Source organism: Equus caballus, chromosome 2, assembly GCF_041296265.1.
Source record: "Equus caballus isolate H_3958 breed thoroughbred chromosome 2, TB-T2T, whole genome shotgun sequence".
NCBI lineage: Eukaryota > Metazoa > Chordata > Mammalia > Perissodactyla > Equidae > Equus > Equus caballus.
The window spans coordinates 87,173,399-87,196,837 of NC_091685.1; the positions used below are offsets into that span (position 1 = coordinate 87,173,399).

Below are 23,439 nucleotides of genomic sequence, written 5' to 3' on the forward strand. Positions count from 1 at the left end.
ATGTAAGTGATAAATAACCTGAAAATTTTATTACTTTTTCCTGAGGGAAAATATGTGAAATAAATAATACTATATGTAATATAATACTATATAAATAATAAATATATAAATGTATAATTGTTCATCTATATCACCTTTCCTCATTCTGAAAATGATGAGTTTTTCAAATTATGCTGAAAATTAGTATTTTTCAGTTATTATTTCGGTAGTGTCATTGTTGATTAGAGTGTATTTTACGTTGTTAGTTATCTCATCTGGATTTTATTTATGGATACCCTGGTATGTGCAGGAACTATGTGAGGAGCTGAGTTACAACAAGAATCAAAGTAGAAGCAGTCACTGCTTTCATGGAACTTGCAGTCTAATGGGAAAGATAGACGAATAATTAATGTGCCCACACTGTAACAAGGTGTTGAGTTCAAGCACTGTAATTAACACTTTAGAATGGGAAGGAGGTGGCTCTGTGAAGGAAATTGGAGATGACCTCTATACAGACCTATCCACCGTGTTTTTATCTTCAGTCCAGCTTTCCTCTGAACTCCAGAGTGTGATATCCTCACCTGGATGTTTCAAAGTCACCTCAAACCAAATATGACCCAAAATGGAACTTGCGATCCTCCTGACCCTAGAAAACAAAAACAAACACTGACTCTTATCCAGTATCCTCTATTATCTTCCATTCAGTTGCATAAGTAAGAAACCTTGTTGTCATCTTTGATAACTCTCTCTCCTTTACTTCCCATGACCAATCTGTCACCAAATCCTATCAGTTTTATGTCCCAAGTATCTCTTACCTGTTCACTTATATCCATCTCTATTGCACCTAGCTAGTCTAAGCCAACATTTTGTCTTGCCTTATTTAGTGGAATAACTCCCTCACACAGTCTCTCCACATCCAGTCTCACTTACTTCCATTCTGTTTGCAACATTACATTCAGAAGGATTTTTCAGGAGGTATACCCCTTGACTAACATCTAGTGCTAGCTTTTCATTACTCTTATGGTAAAGAACAAAATCTTTTATGAAGTCTTGCATAATCCGGCCCTTGCCTGCTTCTCTAGCCTCATCTGGTACCTACCATAGTATCTTTATTCTGTGTACTACAGCCACAGCAGTGCCCTTCCTCCACCACAACACAGCTTAGTCATTCCCTCAGAGAAGAGAAGCCCTCTCTGAACCTCCAGACTAGGTCCAAACCTTAACGTTATGCACGTTTCTGTCACTCTGTAGCATTTACCGCAGTTTCAATATTGCTTTGTTTTAACTGTTTCATTATCTTTCTCCCATACTATACTGTAAACTCCAGCCATAAAGTTGAGACCATACTTAATTTAGTTTATGTATCATAGGCACACAAATAAATGTTGTTGAATGAATGAGAGTCTGTGGGAGATTAAAATAACCATGTAAATCTACATTTGTTGTAATTATGTATCCTAAGTAAAATAAAGATAATTAGAGAGAGTTGAAACAATGAAGTGTAGGGAAGAATCACAGAGATATGCATGTATCAACACTGATGTTTACTGCTAGGAAGTGATAACCACATATGGAGCAAATTGACATTTATTAAAGATGAATTGGCTCTTAGAAAAAGGTCATATGTGAAGAGATTAAGAAATGGGGTCAAAGTGATAACCGCATATTGAAGAGTATGTTTTGTATGTACTCAAATGAAAAAGTGCTGTGTGTGTGTGTACACATACATACATACACTACTTGGTTAATAAGTTAAGTATTTTTAGACTGTCTACTAAGCTGAAAAATTCAAAATCAAATAGAAGTTGTAATTCCCTGTTAAGTGTATTTTGGTTGGAATAACCAATAAAGAGCGTTTGAAGCAATTTGTTCAGTAAGTGTTATGATATGTAACTTTTGCTAGTTTTCTGTAGTGTTCAGATCATTTTGCTAAGGGTGAAAGATCTAGTAGACCCTATGAAAGGACCTTCCAATGGAGACAGTTTGGTGTATTCTTTTTTCAGCTCTTTTTCATTATTTCATGTTTTAGAGAAGTAAAACATAGGACATGAAGGAGTAAGGATAGGATATAAAAGTTTTTAGAGTATTTGGGAAAAGGGAGCAAAACTTGTGTATTGTTGCGAGTACCTTTCATCAGACTTTCTTCCATTATGCCTAGATGGCTGCCTAGCCTTACCATAATGTCAAAGATAATGGGAGCAATTCTTCACCAAGGAGGCATTGGCAGTAGTGTATTAACTCTTTGTCAAGCTGCTCTTACTAAATTCTCAAAAGTAAAGTGTATCAAAGTACGTAATTAGCTGCCTACTTTGTCTCTTCTTTCTCTCTATCTGCTGTGACTCTGACATAGATTTCATCCATACATCACAAATTTGCCTACTGAAATAGCTCAGGAAATAGCCTAGAGATTTCTTAACTACCAATACTTCTTGCTATATATGTGGAAAACACTATTCATTTTCTATAGATTGTAGACCAAGATCTGCCTGAGTTCAAATCCTACCTATCTTACTTAATAGTTGTATGACCTTGAGGAAGTTACTTAAACTCTCTGTGCCTGTTTCCTCATTTGTAAAATGGGATAAAAATAGTACCTGCTTCATAGTGTTGTTATGCGCTTTCAACGAGTTAATATAAGTCAAGCACCTAGAAGAGTGCATGGCTATAGTAAGTTCTCTTTCCCGTGTAATTCATTTTCTTAAGAGAACATCTTTTGAAAAAGAGTTGCTTATTCCATTTTGAATAGTTTATAGTATCTTTCGTAGTGGGGCTGAAGGAGCTCTCAAGTCAGATTAAAATCTAGTGTTTATTTTTCCTTTGTTCTGTTGGTTTAAAATATGGCCATGTGCGTTTCCTGAAAATATTTCTCTCTTCCTCTTTGTAGCTCTATGCATTGTCATATAAATTAAACAATTTCATTGATCAATTGATATTGATTTGTCATTTTTTTATTGACTCATCTGTCTTTCCCCCCGAGTTGGGAGTTCTTCCAGGATAGAGACTACATCTTGCTCAATTTCCCATCTTTTTGCTTAGTTTCTTGCTTTCAGTAACCCTGGCTAAATATTTCTTAAATGGTAGATCTAGATCTATAAAAATAAAATGTTTGAATCACTGTTTAGTCTCCCCCCCCCTTTTGTTTAGAAAATAGAAATCATTATATGACTCAGAGGATTCATTTAGATGAGACTGAGAATATTATAATGGAATTTGGGGTTAGAGGTTCATCATAAATTTTTCTCACAGTAATTTCCTTTTCCTATGCTACCTGTATATAAACAAATATAGTGAATTTCACAAAGTTAAAGTCTTTGAAATAAATGAATTGGTGGGGAATAAATTGCAACTTGATCTGACAAAATCTGTTTATTGCAATTGTTTGATAAAAGCTAGTTGAGTAAAAATATCTTCAAAAATACCGTTTAATTTTAATATTTGCTGTTTATATTGTGATCATGATGATTAACAGGTCTTTACTTAAAACATCTCTTGAAAAATATTCTAAGTTCTTAATATGCTATTTTGTCTCTTGATGGAATAACTTTAAAGGAAAGGCTTAAAATGAAGAAGGAAGTGTGTGTGTGTGTGTGTGTGTGTGTGTGTGTGTATGTCTTTATTCCAAGGACTAATGAAATATTTTCAGAATATTCTAAAGTTCAACATCTTTTTGCCAACTTTGACTTTATATCCTTTGGTAGATTTAAGCTGTTCCTCATAGGATTTTTTTTCATGTTGTAGAAGTTTGAACATGCATTGACTCAATAAAGACAGTTTCAATTTAGTTCTTAAAAGTATTCTCAAATCACCACATAGCAATTCTCAACAAACCAGCTACGTGCACAGAGCAGTTCTTAATTGAGTTGTAATGCACATTTGTTTAGTAGACATCATGCCATCATTACATACCATGCTTTCACATAACTGGTGGGAAACTCATGATATCCATCCTACAGAAAGAACTTTTTAGAGTCATGCATCAAGTGTGACAAACTTTCACAGTTAGTTTTTAAACATTTGGAGACCTCAGATATCTATAGATAAATTTTTTTGACTGTGTGCTAAAATATTAAAGAAACTTTTAATAAAGAAAATAAACTTACAAATAATATATTTCTATTTGCAATAGTTTTGCTAATATATCATAGTGCTTCTAACCATCAATCTTAGAGTTCTGTGAATAAAAGAATACTATAGATCAGATACCTTTTCAAGTTAGTAGTTATTTTGAAAATGTTTCAGTGATAGGCAAAATTATGTCAGACCCTACTCATGACCCATCTCTTTCCAGCAATATTTCTTTGTTCTTAGATTTTATTTACAAATCTTCACAGTCTTTTGGAATCTCCTGAAAAGGTAGGAGATCATGTAAGCATTGTGCTAGTCATATAATTCAGGATTCTTTCAAAGGAAAGAATGCAGTTTGTCAAATTATATATACCAGTAATTGCTTTAAAATGTAAATTGCTGTTTCTAAAATGAATATTTAGAATCCTCCTTTTTCAATGTAGTGGGGGCATGATTGCTAGGTTCTTCCCTACTCACTTGACAGCTACATCAAACACTTGAACACTTAAGGAGCAGGCAAGCTACTCGAAAATAAGTAAAGAATTGATTAAAGATCACTCTGATGTACACTTTCTAGAGTAAGAACCTGGTCTGAATTATGTTTCCTACTGGCCTAGCACCAGTATGTAATACATACTTAATAAATGTTTTTGAATGAGTGAAATAAGTTCAAGTCCACAGACTTTGATTTGTAACTAAAGTTTTAAAAGACTGGTTAAAGTTATCCCTTCTCATTTTGAATTCTTTTGGAAAATTTGTAAGATGCTTGAGAAAGATGCTGTATTTTAAAGAGTGCAGTAGGGTTGAATCTGGACTTTATCTATCTGTTAGTCAAATATTTATAATTGGATATAATTATCAAAATCAGTAAGCCAACTAATAGAAGATCACAGAGTTGAGAATAACATGTATTTTACATTAAGCAGATCCTGGATAACTACGTGCTAGTGAGGGTGTACCTAAGGGCTGTACCTGAGGCTGCATTAAACTTTAGTTGAAGGCCTTTTCCAACCTTGAGATTCTGTGATTATGTTCTGGATTTCTTTGTTATCACAGAGGAGCAGTTCAAAAAAAGGTACCATGGGTAAAATACTTTCACCTCCAATAACTAAGGGTAACCATGTCTTTCACTATTGTAGACATTTGCTAAAATAAGGCTGGCAGATGCATTGACAGTCTATAGAGATCTGAGCCTAAGATCTGTCTTCCTTGAAAAGAATAAATTATCAAATGGAAAGATAAAATCAGAACATAGAAAGTGGAAGAGCAAGGAAATAGAGGTAAGATATAATAGATACCCCTTCATTCTTATAGAATTGGGTTACTAGACATAAAGGGTTTAGATTACTGCTTGGCACATGGTACAGACTAATTAAGTATTACCTGCTGTTCTAGTTCTCTTCCTTTTCCAAGTTTAGGAATCTTTTGGGATAGGTGCTGAGTTTGAGAGTTAGTATGAGGTGACAAGTGATAAGAGAAATGGAAGAGTAACTGCTACATGAAAGAGTTGAAAAAGAGTTCAAATATAGTTATGCATTCTTTGTATCTCGAATTTCAGCAAGTGAGAATTTCTTTGTGAGTGGTCTTCAATTTAATATACATTTTTGAAAATATAAAAAATAATATAGACAAAGATATATACAGAAGTTGTGTTAAATTACTCCCGTTCTAAAACTCTTCTAATGACTTCACGTTGCACTTAGAATTAAATCCAAACTCCTGACCATTGCCTCCAAGATTCTCCATGATCTGGCACTTGGTTACGCCTCTGACTTCATCTTGTACCAGTCACTTCTCCCGACTCACAGGGCCCTTATTCTTGTGGATTGCAGGCTCTACTCTATCATATTGACTTAAAAATTGTTTCCTGCGTGATGCCATTCAAAAGTAGCCACACTTCTCTACTACCCTAACTCCTTACTTCTTTCATAGCACCCTATTTTATTTCTCTCTTAGAACTTAGCATTATATGAAATTATCTTGTTCATTTATTAGTTTATTCTATCTCCTCCTTCTCCCTGAATATAAACTATATGAGAGTAGAGAGCTCATCTGCATTGTTTGCCACGTTATGCTTAGTGCCTAGAACAGTTGTGAGCACATAGGAGGTACTCAAAAGGTTATACAAGTAACACTTGTTTATTAACAGATAAGGAGAAAGAGGGAAAATTTCTTATTAAGCCACTTAGGTGACCACTGTGAACATTTTTATATATTTATGTAAGCTTCCTCTCTGCATGCAAACATACATACACACAAACACCCTTAAATATGTACATATATATTTTCAAAAGACCGTACTTTGTATAATGTGTTTGAATCTCACATCCCTTCTGCTTTACAGTAGCTCTTCCCTTGGTTCTGTACATGAGCAGTGTCTGTGACTTCAAAATGCTCTGGAGTGAAGTCTGTTCCTTAGAAGGAGGCTTTGGATCTGGGGGCTGGACGGGAAGGGCAAGGAGAGAAAGGGCGAAAGTGGAGCAAGACGAAGTACTTAATTTTCCAAGCAAGCTATGCATTTTTGAATAGCAGAGGTCACTTTGGCCACATGTTGGTGAAAATCAATGAATCATGGACCCGCCTACTGCCCTAAGTTACACTTTTTATTGTCTTTTCATGAAGCTTTTTGAGGAGTATAAAATTTGAATGAATGTTTGTTTAAGAAATCTCTTCTTTCTTCACCATTTCCCCCTATATTCAATAGTACAACCCAGTTGTATGTATGATTTCTGAGTACCTATTGAAACAGAAGGACCCCTTATTAGTCAGTGTTTGTAACTAAAATAGAAAGTCCACAGTCTTCACACCCACACAGTAAAGTTCTCCTTGTACAGAAAGATATATATTAGCTCTAAAATGGAAGAATGAGTCATGGCAGGAAGTACTTTTGAAGAAACCATTACTGGTAAGTTAAAGAATATTTGAACTGTAGTATTAAATATTTGAATTAGGAGATACAGTGCTAAATAAGTTATCCCTTAATGAACCTTACAAGATTAGTGACTACCAGAGGTCTTATACATGTTGTTAATCCTTCAAATTAATAAGTGGTATTTCCACATATATCTTAGGTCCACAAATGATAATTTCCTTCTTTTTCCTCAGCATCTACCAAACTTCTTATAAACTTAGAAGCAAAACCGTATCTTTCATGAAATCTTCTCAGACAATTTAAATGATTTCTCCATTTTCTGACCTCCTAGACTACCCAATTTGGGGCTTGATATCTAGTCAAATATTCTTCTCTATTAATTTCTTGTCTTGCCAGTTGGATTTTAAGTTTCTTGGGGGAGGAGGTCATTGTAATGTTTTTATTTGTCATAAGTAGCATTTAGCAGATATTGGGATATAGTGATTATTTCTTAATTGATTGATTTATTTTAACCTAAATCTTTCTCTCACCTTTTTCCCAGTCACCACGTCTTTGCCTCATATTTCCCACATATAGCAGAAGCATAGTTATATGGACCTACATAATCATCCCATGAACTGAATAATCAAGATTTAGTTGTAGTTTGCATAATTAATTGCTGTTTGCAAAATATAGCGTTTTTCCTTCTTTAGAAATGCCTGACTTTTTAAGCTCAACTTGAGCTGTCACATATCTAATACAAATCATTGAAAATTAAAAAGTAGTGAACTTGGGGGACCAGAGTCTAAGGTTCTAATATAGCTGTATAACCTTGAACAAGACACTTAATTCTCTACTTCATCTTTTTTCACCTGTTAATAAGTTATTATTTTATAGGGTATTTATAGGATATCTGTTATGTGCTGGGCATCTACAATGACCTCACAACGACTCTGTGAGTTAGGTTGGTAAGGTAGATGGTATTAGCATTATGTTTTTACAAATAAGAGAAAACTGGAGCTCATAAAGTTCAAATAACCCCCAGCAAGGTTACACTGTAATAATGGCAAAGCGGTGTTAAAACTCAGATTTCTCTGATTCCGAAACTCATGTTCATTCCACAAACAAAGGTGATTTCGATGATTTCCAAGATCCCTTCTAGTTCTAAACTCTATGGCTTCCTGCTATTAATGTTTTCTTGTTGATTCAGTAGATAGAACTTTTTTACTTTTTAGCCTTCAGCTTTTTTCTCAAAACTTTTTGGCCATGACTAATAGCTAATTTAAGAAATTATTCCAGAATTTTAAATAGTCCTTGAAAGTTTGTTTTAATACTAAAATACAAGATTGATATACCACACCTATAAAAAATTTTTCTTGTCAGGTAAATATATTTGAACATCACAAACAATAGCAGTAAATATGGAATTGGGTAAAGAAAGTAGAAGAAAGAATAGGGGTCTAGGCCTTACATGGAGGAAAAATTGATTTTATTCCTTCTCCATGTTAATTAAGTTCTTTCCTGGTCATATTTGCTGTTTTATTTTTTTTGAAATCAATCTCATTTTTTTTTATAATTTCCCTTGATATTTTCCTTACTTTACTGAAGGGATTACTATAAAATATTTATAGTTAGATTTTGAGAGGAAACTTAGAGATATGAATTCAAATTGTTTACTGGTAGTTTATTTTGAACTTGAAGCATAAGATGTAAAGATTAATTGCGTTCTAGATAAATCAGTATAAACTGCAGAGTGACTTACTAACTTTGTCAGATTATCGCAGGACAAGTGTCTGTCTGTGAAAGAAGTGCTGTAAGGAGTGTTTCAATGCTGTGTTAAGTCTCCAACAGCTCTATAACCATGTAAATTTTAGAAGAGCAAGCAAACAAAACTCCCATCTTCATTGTTTTCTTCTATGGCTGTGATAGATAGAACTCTTAACTTGCATTATTGTGTGAAACTCTGTATGTGTGTGTATTTATATATTGGTAGATACGTACGTTTACACATGTGTTTATCAGATCGCTAATTTGGCTCAATCTGAAGGGGTGAAGAAATCTGCTGCTTAGATTAACATTGCAATTTATTTGTGTCAAATCCTTGGGGGCTGCATTTTTGTAGAGAGAGTTATAAATACCCTAAACTTCAAAGAAAAGAAAAATTTATAAAACTACCAACCCTACAATTATAGTTATCTTAAAAATTTTTAAAGACCAGTCTGAGCTGTGGTACTTTGATTTGCATTTTGATTTATTGAGGTTAGGGTTTTGTATATTATCATAAGCACCCCCCCCCAACAAGTTTATTTTAAACAAAGTTAAGTTATATATTACAGTATTTAGTGTTTGGGATTTTTTTTTTCTAATACAAGAGTATTTCAATATTTGTTTACTTGGACGGTAATTTCAAACTAAATATGGCTCACCTTGTTTCATTTTACATATTCTCAAAAAGTTTTTAAAACTAATTTCACTGTGAATTGTAAGAGTCAGATGTGTATATATATTACCCTGTTCTCTGTCTTAAATTGACCATAAGTTCAATGGAGAAAGAAAAAAGTTTTCTTAATTATATACTATCCAATATCTGACACATAGTAGGTGCTAAATTAATGTGTAATGAATCAATAAATGTGGGAAATAGCTAATTGATCAATACTGCTACCTACTTGCATTAGGGAGCATGTAGATGCTAGGCATGCATACTGTTTTAAATGATAATAACTGTGACAGGACAGGTTTATTAACTTGCCAATTTCAGTTGTGAACTTTTTAATAAGAACTCACATCCCAGAAAGTTAATGACAGCGGGTTAGCGAGATTTCAGAAAGTTTGTTTCAGTCTCAACATGCTTTGCATTCCTTTCTTTGATGTTGAAATTTTGAAACGTCTCTAATCTGCATTCTGTGCTCAGGGCAAGACAGCTAACTGTGGTAGGTGATTTTGCTAGTGTAATATGAGAGTTAAGAATGTTGTCATGATAATAATAAAGAAAATCACCAACATGAGAATATAAACACGTTCTCCTACTATTATAAAATGGAAGTAAGTTTTTAAATGTTAGAGAGGTAATGAAAAGAACCAATAGTATTCATAGTCTCATCAACTAATTGTAATACACTAGATAGACTTTTTGGTACTAAGTATAACATATATTTATGCTTTAGAAAAATGAGGCAGTGTATGCTACTATTTGCTTGTATGACTAGTTATTCAAAAATACGAATAATTTGTTACGTATCGTTGTTCTACTATGTGTTAGAGTAAGGTGTGAACCTTCAAGGAGTAGATATGGAAGAAAGATGTATAAAAATAATGACAAGGAGGTATGGCAAATGCAATAATAGAAGAATATATTTAAAATGGAAATAATGAACTCTTGAGAGTCAAGGTGAGGAAAAGTCCTCTATTAATTACCCCTTCCTCTGTTGACACCAGGTATAACAATACATACTTCTCCAAAGATACATGATTCAGTGAAGACTGTTTTACGGTTTATATTTTTCTCACTGTTTATATTTAGATTCATTTTTGTTTCTGCCCATAACTACAACTTGCCCCTCTAAAAACTTGGTCATCCCAACCAATTGCTCAAAAAGAGCCATTTCTCTTGTGCTAGCTCACAGACCAATCGTTCTACTGCCGTTATTTCCCAAAGACTTAGATGCTTGGGGCAGTATATCTTCATAGCTTGGTGCTGTTTTTTGGGTTTCTTTCAAGTTATTGCCCTCATCCGTTCTTCTCATACACCTGTCTCAATGGAGTTGTGATCAGATGAGCATTGGATCTGAGTTACCAGATAAGCTATATCCCAAGACGTCATTGTCAGTCACTCCCTTAGAGATTTTCAGTAAGGCTTATAGGTTGTCCGTCAGCACAAGAAATAATTTTTTATAGAATGAGAAATTTATTGCCTAGCTGAAATTACAGGAAGATTTAGTTTGTTGTAGTGAAAATATATTTAATAATTGAGATATTCTAAAAATTTGGATGATAAACACAAGTGTTTTCTTAGCTATAGTGATTGTCTAGCTAGCCTTTTCTGTGAACTTACTAGTTAACATTCTAGCCTAAAGCATAAAATATTTTTTTTGTAAACTTATTTAACATAGGTTATGGACTGATCTCAGTTTTAAAATGTTTCTGTCTACCATAGGATAAAATAGATAGATATTGATACACACACAAAGGCTTTTTCAGTATACTACTAAAAACTTAAATCTCTGAATAAAGTTTTAAACATCTGTGTTTTAGCGAAGACTCCCAGCAATAGGAATGTGAGAGTGATTTCATCTGGTTTGTTCATATATAGATTATGATGAAAGTAATATAATAGGTCACAATTTTCATTAGTAGTACTTCAGAGAATATTGAAAATCATCTATTTTATTCTGTTAATTTGAAGTCTAGTTAGAGACTTGGTTGACTAGCTTTGCTTGACAAATTCTTTTCTTCACAGTTTAAATTAACATTGTCAACAAAATATTAGGGAGGATTGTTTAAATACTTGGGAACATAAAGTCGTCATGATGATTTATAAACATAAACATTCTGACTTAAAGGATAAACAAACTAATAAAAATCATTACCAAGTGGGAGCCATGCTAGATGGGGGATATGAGGTGGTGGAAGGTGTTCTCAATGTATGCTTTTTGTATATCGTTTTGATTTTTGAACCATGTCAATACTTTGCCTATTCAAACAAACACGAGTATACATACCTACATATAAACACATTTGTGGGGATCAGGTTTTCCTGAAACTTCATAGGCATGCATAGGAGCCATGTAACTACAAGAACATTCCTTTGAATATACAAAATTAAGATATTTGCTTCTTTAAAGATGCTAAGTTTTGAGATGATGTCCCTGGTTTATTAAAGTTTGTTTGTGTCCTCCATTGAATAGACTTTATTTGAAAAGATTAGTTCAGCTAAAGATAGGACATGATTTCAGTTGAAGTCAAGGTATATACTGTTATATGACTGGCAGGTAGTCCATTTGTCCTCTGACAAGCTAGTTACCACTGACAAATTTTAGATGAAATTTCAGATGTTCATTTTACAATTAATTTCTTCAGATAGCCCACAACAGAGTCCAGGAAGGGGATCCTTTTCTTTTTTTTAATCCTGAGTCCTCTGAAGCCTTCAACAAAAGGGTTTGTGGGTCCATTCCTAACAGTTGGATTCTTTTTGCTAAGAGAAAGAGATTTCTTTTTCAAATGAACTTTCCTTTCAAGTAAGCTAATTGTTTATTTAGAAAACTAACTTCTGCTGGGTACATGTACATATCATTTCTGAGGGTAAGAATTAATTTAAGAGCCAGGTAGGGAATTTTTAAAAAAGATAATAGACTTTATAATTTCCAGGAGAAGATCCAAGATGTACATCTTCATAAAATTTTAGATTATCTTCTTTCATTTATGTTTTAAAGTAAAAGACATTACACTGACTTAATGTCTTAGTTGTAAAGGTAAACATTTATTTTTAAAATTATGATACTACTTGATGCAGTATTTAAAACCATTTTCCTAACAAAAGTCATTTATTACCATAGCAGAGAGTTTTAATATGTAGTAAATCTAATATTTCTTTTTTCCTGAAGAAACTTTCTTTTAAGTACTTAAATAACTATGGGCACACAGTTTACTTGTAATAAAGAATGTTAATGGGGAGGGTAGGAATTAATTAACTAGACCCTTAATAATGGGGCTTTCTAGTCCAAAGAATCTCATAATTGCCTCAGAAGCTAGTTGTGTAGCAAGTTGCAAGGTGAAATATGTAGATTTGTGTAGTAGTCATTCTAAGAAAAAGATTGCCTTCAGGCAAACTTTGGTACCTTTGTTATTATGTAAAATGCCTTTTTAATGATAAGGAATACACATTGTTAGTAGAATTTTGAAAGTAGAAATCCAGTGCCTCCTGTTTATTCAAGATTACATTAGCAATAAGGGTAAGACTCTCCAGTAAGCACAGCTTTTGCTCCCTTTGGAGAAATAGAACCTTTCAGCCAAACTTTATACACCTAGTGCTAGTTTGTTAATCTTAAAAAGATATTCTCATGATTACTAAGGATTGATGAAGTATGTGGTAATTGTCTTAGAAACTATGTTTTAAACGAATGAAATGGAAAAGCATAGGGAATATTTTCAGTAAATTTTGATATAAGAAATGTACAGGTTGAAATATAGCTTATTACATAATTTCTGCAAATGCCATATGCTCCAAAGTGGTTTACTTTATTTTAAATCCTCCTGAAGAATATTTAATTTATTCCTTTGGGATTGCCCATTTTGTACCATCCAAGCTACTTGAAAAATCTGATCAGTGTGTGCCAGGACTGCAATAGTATAACAGTTAGTGAAAATAGCCTGCTTTGCTTCTGTTGGGAGGACCGTATGAAAATATATTCCATTTTCAAAATGTTTCTGAAAGGACTTATTTGTGGAAATGATGCTTGCCATTTAAAACTCTTCGAAAATGCAGGTTTTACAAAATACAAAAATAATCTCCTGAAAGTTTGAGAGGGGAGTGGGGGCTGTTGTGTGGGGGCGGTCTCATTTGCTGCCCATATCCTCCCTCTGTTCAGTGCGTTGTGTGCTTACGGGTTCCCTGGAGCGGATCACCATATAATTGATGTGCAGTCTGCATTGCTGAATCCTGGACTGCACCATTCTGTGTTCAAGGGAAGATGTAATCTGATCCCTCTGCTGCTGAGGGAGGAATCTGTTCAGTCAAGGCTTTGACAGGGCATAGTCTCCTCCAATAATCTTCTCAGTTCTCTCTCATTATTCCCTCGAGTTCTCCTCAGTCAAGCTGCATGTATGTATGTGTGTCCCGAGAAGCGGTTTGATACTGAGCTGCGTTTGCCTTTACTGTGGAGTTTTGTTGCCGGTTCTGCTCCCTAATCTTCCTTTTCTGACGTGCCTGAGCATGTCCACATTAGAATCTGTGACATACCTACCTGAAAAAGGTTTATATTGTCAGAGACTGCCAAGCAGCCGGACACACGGGGGCACAGAATCACTGAAGGGGAAAAATACAGAAAATATGGGTTTCTACGGCACACTGAAAATGATTTTTTACAAAGTAAGTAATCTGTTTTCTTCCTGTGTTGTATGATTGTGTGTGTGTGCCTGCCTGAGAAGGAAAATCTGTATCATCAGAGATGGCTGCAGTATCCTCTAATTTTGGTGGGTGGCTGGATGTCTGCTATTCTGTTTTATATCGTGAATGTAAGCAAATAATGGAAAGACAACGTGAGCTGTAAAAAGCTTTAAATTTAAAATAAAATGTGTATTTTAATCTGAGGATTTTTCACTAGAAATATGTTCAGACTTTAAAAACGTGGCTCCATCAAATGCTGACATGGAAATACTCTATCCTTAGTTGGCTTTTAGTGAAGCTTTTGCCTTTAATTTTTCTATACCTTATATATATATATATCACTTTTTTCTTTAGTTGACTTTTTTAAAGTGTAGAATCTCTAGAATGTTTGGGATTTATATTTAAAGAGGTCATATTTACTTTCTGCGCCCCTTGAAAAATTGCAGAATTAATTTTTGCTTCTAAAGTCAGTATTTTCAGTAAACAACATAATATTTAAAAGACTTGTATAGTCATTCAGAAAGTACTTTATATCATAAAATATTTTAAAGATAAAAATTTTTTCTCACTTGTTCCCCTGATAGGTATTTTGGGTGTTTTTATTCATTGAAGGATTTCTAAGATGGAAATAAAGTTTGCTTTTAGTGGCAAATGACATTTGCATCAATGTATTTACAAGATATCCAGGGAAGTTCTGAAAACCAGTATTATAAACTTAATTAGAATGAATATCAAAGTTTCTCATAATAATTTTGAAAATAAGAATCTGTGGAAGTTATTAAAAAAAAACCCAAGATTTTTAAGGTTATCTGTACTGACTGACCTTCCCGATGGATACATTTGTGTTTATGTATACATGTGTGTCTATAATTTATATACATGCCAGCACGTGGCTACCTATGTATTAAAGCTTTTATATTTATTTTTGCTTTTTATTAAAATTATTTGAAGAAAGAAAATAATAGTCTTTGAGAGGAATCACTTTAAAACGATGTAATGAGTACAGAAACTTCTGAAGGGTAGAAATAAGACCAATTCCATTTCTTTCCAGTAGGTATTCATGAACTAAGGTATAAATTGTGGATGAGCTTGTCGTACCCTCACCTCTAGCCCTTAACATCGTAAGATCATCCCTGTATTTTGGAAGACTTTCTTCATTATGATAAAAACATGGTCTATATTATCCAGAGTATGGTTCAAAAATATTTTTAGAGTCTTGTTGGTTCTCTTTAGTATTTATAGTGTAGCATGCTGTGTTATGCTGATGTTCCCACGTGAGGCAATAGGTAAGAAAATAAGACTGCTGCAAAGCAAGGATTTTCACCTTATTAGAAAAATGAGGATAGCTATCTATCACTCTCGGGTTTTTCCCCCTGTAATTTTCAATAATACAGTGATTAATTAGCAGACACAAATCTGAGAGGGGTTGTTGAAATAGGAAAAGTTGAATCTTATCAGATCTTATTTTCTAGTTTTATAATATATGTATAGTTAGATGACCTCAGTTAACCGTTAGTGAAGTATAAAAAATAAATATTTTAATATTGATGTAGACAAAATGCAATTCTGAATGTATTTACAGTATTGCATATATATAGCATAATGAAATACCCTACAAAGATGCATAACTCTTTCTTTTTAAATCTTTTTGTTGTTGTTGCTTTTCAAGTTAGGATATTTTGTCCTGAGTGAGTATCTGTCAGTAGAGTTATAGTCTGTGTAAATATCAGTTGATGGCTTTTTTCCCACCTTTATTATACCATCTCTAGATTTCTCTCTTATTACAGATTTACTTTTTTACTGTCCTCATTGCCCATATTCATTGCTTCATGCCTCATAATTACTTTTCAAGATCATTTTATTTATGTTGTTCCCTTTACTCTTTTATAGTAATATGTATTTTAAATTCAGTTACTGTTACTGCCATTCTGATTTTGAAATTTTGAATTTTGTTGTGTATTTTATCTTTCTTAAAATACGTTTTTAAAGGAAAATGAAGATCAGTTAAGGAAGGCATGTTAAATATGGTTCTTTCTGAGTGGATTAACATGACATTTTCCACTATGTTGGTTCTTAAACTGGAAAACGTGAAACGTATATTACTCTCAAGGAGTATATACGATGGATATCAATTTTTAAATCATCATGCAGTGTTCTTCTGGACAAAATATTAGGGGGAAAAATTCACCTTTCCAGTCTTGTAAAGAGTAAAATGAAGTAGAACTAATAGAAGAAACTATGAAACATATATTTTCTATATTAATTAATTATGCCTAATTAATGTAGGCATAAGAAAATTTAAGAATTTTTTCAATATTACTGATGCTAACATTAAGATTTGATAGTTGGACAGGTGTTTTTTTTTTTAAACATATCTTATTTGTTTTACCTTATAGATGAAAAGAAAGTTGGACCATGGTTCTGAGGTCCGCTCTTTTTCTTTGGGAAAGAAACCATGCAAAGTCTCAGAATATACAAGGTAATATGAAGTATAATCATTGATTCCCTCATGATTCTCATGTTTCTTTAAAGAGTTGATGATTCTAAAAGCATTTCTTCCAGTTTATTCTCATAGAACTATAATGTCTCTAGTACTGTTGACTGTTTAACACATTTTGAGATGACTGAAAATTGGGAAATATATCATTTTAAATAAGGAGAAGAATGACTACCATTATAGCTTTATATTTTGTTACTAATACATTGAAGTAAGACACAAGCAGAAGTTCTATCAACAATTTTTAAATCACAATTTTTAAGGAATTCTAAAAAGTAAATTATCTTAAAATGTGAACATATGAGCAAATGTATCTTGTTCCTATAGCAACAGCTGTTCTGGGGTGGATATTTATATATGCAAAATTGAAGATACATTTATTAGCAGTGAAATAAACCTCACAATTACTAATTAAATCTTATTTTATGAAATTACTGTGTTAGAAATCCCCTTTTATTTGCTTGGTAGGTCTTATGTTTTTAACACATACATTTCTACACCAGTAGAATAGTTTCCATAACAACTAAATACAATTGTAGTCTTGTTTCCTCCACCATTCCATCATTTTTGGATTTTGCATCAGTATAAAACTTTTCCCACTCTCACGCTAATTAGGCTAACTTAAGCACAATATCTATTACCCAGCTAATTAAAAATGCCTTTGGATGTCATTTGGAATGTGGTGTTTTAAAATTTAAATGACAAAAAATATCTTAAGAGCTTTTTTTGGTCTTTTTTGTATAATTGTCACTTCTTCAAATAACTGAGTGAAAGTTAGCTATAGAAGCCATAAGAATTTCATGGTGATGACATTTCTTCTTTTTTCCCTACATATTTTGATTTAGAGTTATTTTTATTCTATAAGATGCAGTAAAATTAGCATTGCTCAGACCTAAGTTTTTGTGATTGAACATTGTTACAGATTACATCTTTTTTTTTCAGGGAAACAGTTTATATTTTTTTTATTTCATTCAGTTGTGGAAAATATTTCTTTCAAATGCTCTTTTGTGAAATTTAGAAACAATGATTAGAGTAGTTTTATATGAAAAGAATGCAGAGATGAAACGGAAGAGAAAAATGAGGCTATCTTTTAGTTATTCAGGAAATGCTTTTTGTGTGATTTTTCCCATGTTAACTGTCCCCCTCCCTCTTACTTAACCCCTTGCCTTTTGACAATTTCACTCTTTTGGCACTTCCACGAGAGGATGTTGAGTGATAGACAAGTGAAACTATTCACTTCATTTTTGCTTTTTCCTTCTGGTGTTGATAAAGTATTTCTTGGATGAGAAAGTTGAGTTTAATGTTAAAAATGTACTCTTTTTTTTTAATGTATAGAAAATGTCAAGCATATTGGTCTTCTATTAATATACCAGGACAAACATATTAAATTGTTCAGTTGTTTTTAAAGCAGCTTATAAACGAATGCTGAATTTTTACTACAAAACACATTTAAGTAAAATTTGTCTTTAGTTGCTCACTTTTTATTTTGAGAAAGCACCTGAAAAGGTGAAAATTTTATTTTTAGCCTTTTAACATATAATCTTACTAAACAGCATATTGATTTCCATGTCTTTTTGGAGACATTGTCAGTATATATTTGATGTTTTAAAATTTCTTTGACAGGTTTTTCTAATAATAAGATGAAACTATGATTCTCCATCATTTTTTATTAGAAAATTTAAGTTATAAGCACATCCTTTTTCGTTTTGGAGAAGAAAATAGAGCTTACCTTTGAAATTTAATAGAAGAAAAAATAGATTTAATTGTTGATTGTTAGAGATTGTCTTAGATGTATGATGTTAAAAGATTTAAATGTGGTACATATGAAGATTTTTCTGTAAAATCTAGTGACTGAGATACATTTTTTAACAAAATAATGAGATATGCTGGACAGAAAAGAATGGGGGAGTTGTTTCATAAGTAACTTATCAGAGCTTGATATTCAACTATTAGGTTACAATTTGTATGTTCTTTGGATTTAGAACACTTTATTATCATAACTCAATAAATTGAAGATTGTTTTACAAGTGTAGTTTTGTTAACTGAATCTTCCTGCTCCTTTTTTTAAATGTCTCTAAAATAGAAATATTCAGTATTTACCTTGAGTTTAAATAATTTAATTAGATATTGAAATTAGAAAGTTAAGTTTACTATATTAGTAACATAGTTATAACTTTTTTTTCTCCTATTAAGTAGTCATTTTTAGGAGAGTTGGACAATTTTAGAGATAGATCATCTAGACTTACTCCCTCATTTTACTAGTGGCAGAACTGAATTTCAGGTTTGTTTGTTTTAACTGTCAGAAAGTTTGTTATTGGATAAAAGTGATTAGATCTCATTTTTATTTAATTTTGCACATAATAAGTTCTCAATACTTAACCTGTTTTGAGTAAATACATTTCTAATCAAGGCTTGTTCCTGTCAAATATTGTCTAGACTAAGCTTTATAAATAAAAATAGAAAATGGGAGAGAAATAGACAAATATTATAAACAATTTAGAAGGCATCTGGGGCAAACTTAAGGAATAATGTGACTAGTGAAATGTTCAAAACATTTGAACATGCTACTTCTACATCTGAATTTTTTAAAACAGAAGTCTCACACTCCTTTTTATAAAGGAAATTTAAACTTTAATTGAATTATGTCACTGAAGACCAGTCATCAGAGAAGTAGAACCTGTGTCTTCTAAGGAAGTATTTTAACATTATTTGTATGTATCAACAATTTGCAGTTTTGCCATAGAGATTTTCTGTCATTTGGTTGCAATTAGCATTACTGGGATAATAACAGGTGGTTGTGTGGGAGGGAGGAAACTTACTCTAAGAATAGCAGAATAGGTTTTGTGTAGCCTTGCTCTCTGGAAATAAGCAAATAAAAATAATTCGATTGATGTTTGGAATATGCCAGATCATCATTCTTATTAAATTAGAGCTCATTATTCTTAATAAATATCTATCTTTGCTTCCACTCTTGTATTTTTTATAGTACTACTGGGCTTGTACCATGTTCAGCAACACCAACAACGTTTGGAGACCTGAGAGCAGCCAATGGCCAAGGACAACAACGACGCCGAATTACATCTGTCCAACCACCTACAGGCCTCCAGGAATGGCTGAAAATGTTTCAGGTGACTTGTCTAAACACAGTACTTGAAATGCCTCACTTAATTGCTGCAAAAAATAAGGGATTATTCAGCCGTGAAAAGGAACTGTTACATGCTACACCATGGATGAACCTTGAAAACATTATACTAAGTGAAAGAAGCCAGACACAAAAGGCCGTTTATTGTGTGATTATATTTTTATGGAATATCCAGAAAAGGCCAGTCCATAGAGACAGAAAGGAGATTAGTGATTGCTAGGCAGTGGAGGGTGGGGAGCTTGGGACTAACTGCTAATAGGTTAAATTTAAATTTAAATTTCTTTTGGGGTGATAGAAGTGTTCTGGAATTGGATAGTGGTGACAGTTGAACAGGAAGATTGGTGTGCTGGGACCACTGAAGTGTACATTTTAAATGGTGAATTTTATGTTATGTGAAGTATATCTCAATAAAAAATGCTATTAAAAATAAGGGAGCTCATTTTAATTTTTAAGTGTATTAAGATAGTCCGATGCTTATTTTCTGTAAGTGTGCTTTTGCATTTTTTATTGCTTTTTAGATAATAAGACCTTTCTTCCTTTTCTCCTTCATGTTTGGGTTTCTGGGGTTGCTGAATGTATCTGTTTTCTAAACTGCATTGCTTGGAAGTTAAGCATTTAGGAGTAATGTAAGACTCTGCTGATTAGTCACTGTCGGTAACTTACCATCACTATTACCCTGGTAACCTCCAAGAGTTGAGGCAGCTCCTTTTCATCAGTGCGGTGCTTGTGTGTGGCTTATTGAGCCCAAATTCTGATTGCTGCATTTTACTAGCGTTTAAATTCTTTCAGAGTTTACTCAGAAGATTGGCTACAAGCAAAGCTTGAATATTATGAATTTTATAACTTGTGATAGTGATATTAAATTGATTTATCTCTTCTTCTAGTGAGATAATGCATATAAATCAAGTATTTAGTACGGATTAAACACTCGCTTAATTATTCTTTCTAAATAGTAAATAATGGAAATTATGTAAAGTGAAGGTAGCTCTGATATTAGCCACTATGCTAAAATGTAAAATGAATGTATTTCCTTACATCTGACTGCTTGTTTGGTGGTATTTTATGAAGGCTAAGGGAATAATGGTTGAAGAAGAAGATACTTTATGTGACTTTATTTGATAGTTCAGATTTTTAAGATGTCTGTTTATGTAAATCTTAATATTTTAAATACCTGGGCAAAAATTAAATAGATGTCCCAATTTTATTCTTCTGTAGCTGAAACACTCACTTGAAGCAATGTTGCTTTTAAGTGGATTTTAAGAAGTGTTTTCTACCCTTCACATGATTTCAGAGAAACTAAGATAATCTTTTTTTGGTCGCTAACTGAAAGGTTATAGCAGCGGTTCGCGGCAGGGGGCAGGTTTTCCCTTGGTTGTTACAACTGAGGGGGGTGGGATGCAGGACACGCCTGGCATCTAGTGGGTGGAAACAGTGCAAAGGACAGCCTCCATAACAAACAGTCATCTCGACCAAAATGTCAGCGATGCTGAGGGTGAGAATCTATGGGTTAGAAGAATGAAAGTTGTATTTTACCATTATTATAGCGTTATAAACTACTGTAATTACAAAGAACTTCTTTTTTCATTTTCGTAGCCATTTGTTGATTAAATTTACTTTTCCCCACGGATTATTTCCTCACCTTCCAGTTCTTTTACCTCAGGTTCATGATTTTTTTTTTAATTTTAGTTAATTTTTTCCTATGCATGCCTCAGAATTCTAAGTTTTTTGTCACATCTTTTTAAAAAGAAATCTATCCATCAATAAGAGGTGAAAATAGAACTCAGACATTTATACAGTCTAAAAGAATACTTTAAAGATTTTTATCACCTGAGTAAGCCAAGAAGATGGGACTGTGCGTGTGTGTCATGCTTGCACAGCATATAGTGTGAGCACATGGCACTTGGAGTAGTCCAGAAGCTGATTTCATATCATTTTTATAAGAAAATACCAACATGATCGAAAATTACACTATTAGCAATAGTTTTATCATCATTGTAGATAGCCTCCAAAATGTTTATTTTATGTGGAAAGCTTTATTTTTTATCAGAAAGTAGTCCAGAGTGAGATTTATTTTGTATGTGGTATGGGCCCATTTTTCCCAATGTTTTAGTGTACCGAAATACTCTTTGCTAGCTATTTTGCTTTTTTCCCAATTTTAAGAGAACTCCCTCAAATATTGATCTATAGTAGGAGACATTTGTGCTTTGTTTTGCAGTGAGCGTGTTTGGGTAGTCCTTTGTACCAAGTTTACTTGTTTAGCTCGTGCATGCTTTTCTTAATGAAATCTCCACGTTACCACATACTGTCTGTCATCAAATCTGAGATAGCATAGATTATTAGATGCATCCCAATTTCAGAAATGCTAATTGTGGGGAAAAAAGACAAAAACCCAGTTTCTTAGAATTAATGAGATTCAATAAACTGAAAAATACTAGGCTAGCTTTTGTTCTGTAAAAGGGCCCATTCGATCGCTTTTCATGAGAAGTAGATGTGGTGAAGAAAACTTGTTCTCATTTGATAGGAACAGCATGTAGAATTACCCCTGCAGGTATAGTACTATATATATTTTGTCCGATAAATATTCTGTAGCAAAGAAATTTACTTGCAACAAAAAGTCAACTAGACAAGTAGATCAGGAGCTTAATCCTTTGAGTACCACGTCTGTCTCTGACACACCCAGGGCCTCATTGTTGTGCGCTGCCCTTAATTTTCAGGGCTGGTGCCAAAGTAACTAGCAATGAATCACTTACCTAAAGGCTTACAGTGCTTTAATGCCTAACTTGTAGAGAGAGAAAATTTCATAGTAAAGTGGGGGAGTCATGAGTTGACCTATGTGGTATAGTTGAGGGATAATTAAACTGGCATGATTTCTACATATATGCTGTGGGGGCATTTAATGATGATTTTTCTGTTGTGTAACAAGCAAAATGAGAGAGCTTATCCCCTTACTATTCTGCTGTTGCTCCTAAGGCAGTGATACAGCACTGTTTTTGTCCAGCTCCATCTATTCTGACAAAGTACTCTGTACTCAATTTATAAATTGAATGAGAACAAATGATACACCATTTTGGATAAAGGGAAATTGAAACAGAATGCCATGCAAGGTAGAAGTGCAAATTAAAAACAAAACAAAAAAACCAAAATTTGTGTACTGTTTGAATTTTCAGTAGCCGTTGATTATGCTTTTTTGGCAGCCAGATTGATGCTTCAGATTGTTAATTTTGGGGGAGAGGATTGGTCATTTTTTGTTGTTGTTTATGACATTTGAGTGTTAATACATGGTTTTTCACTTGAAAATTTTAGACTAGATAAAGATACCAATAACATTAACATTTTCTTATGTTGAAATTTATATTCAGAGGCATCCTGATATAAAGAGAAGCACATATGGCCTAGAAGAAAAAGCCCTTAGCACATATTCCGGCTTTGTCTTTTAATAACTGGGTAATTTAATTGATACTATGTAACTACTCTTGTCTTTATTTTCATTATCTGTAAAATAAATATAACATTAAAAATTGTCAAAAGGGAGAAAACATGTAAATGTGCTTAGAGCTATATTTGGAAATATAATAGAGAGTCAATAAATGTTAGTTTCCTCTCAGTCAAGAAATAGCCTTTGTGAGCCTCAGTTTTCTCAGGTCTGAAAAGGGGCTATTAACACTAGCTTCATACAAATGTTATTAGCTTAGCATTATTAGGATTATTTTAACCAAAGCATATTTGCATTGCATTAAAACTATGAATGTACTTTGAAAATACCTGTTATATTCAAAATATTTTTAAAAATGATAAAGTAG

General features: G+C 33.0%; 1 protein-coding gene across 8 annotated transcripts in view; it reads left to right on the forward strand.

Annotated features, from left to right (window-relative positions):
• FBXW7 (F-box and WD repeat domain containing 7) overlaps window positions 1-23,439 on the forward strand; it is a 220,833-nt gene that overhangs the window by 175,526 nt on the left and 21,868 nt on the right. For 5 of the 8 annotated variants that reach the window (XM_001501304.7, NM_001301271.2, XM_070245804.1 and 2 more), the window contains 2 exon segments: window positions 16,397-16,479; window positions 19,484-19,625. In XM_001501304.7, coding sequence (XP_001501354.1) covers window positions 16,397-16,479; window positions 19,484-19,625 — 225 coding nt within the window. 8 annotated transcript variants of the gene reach the window in all.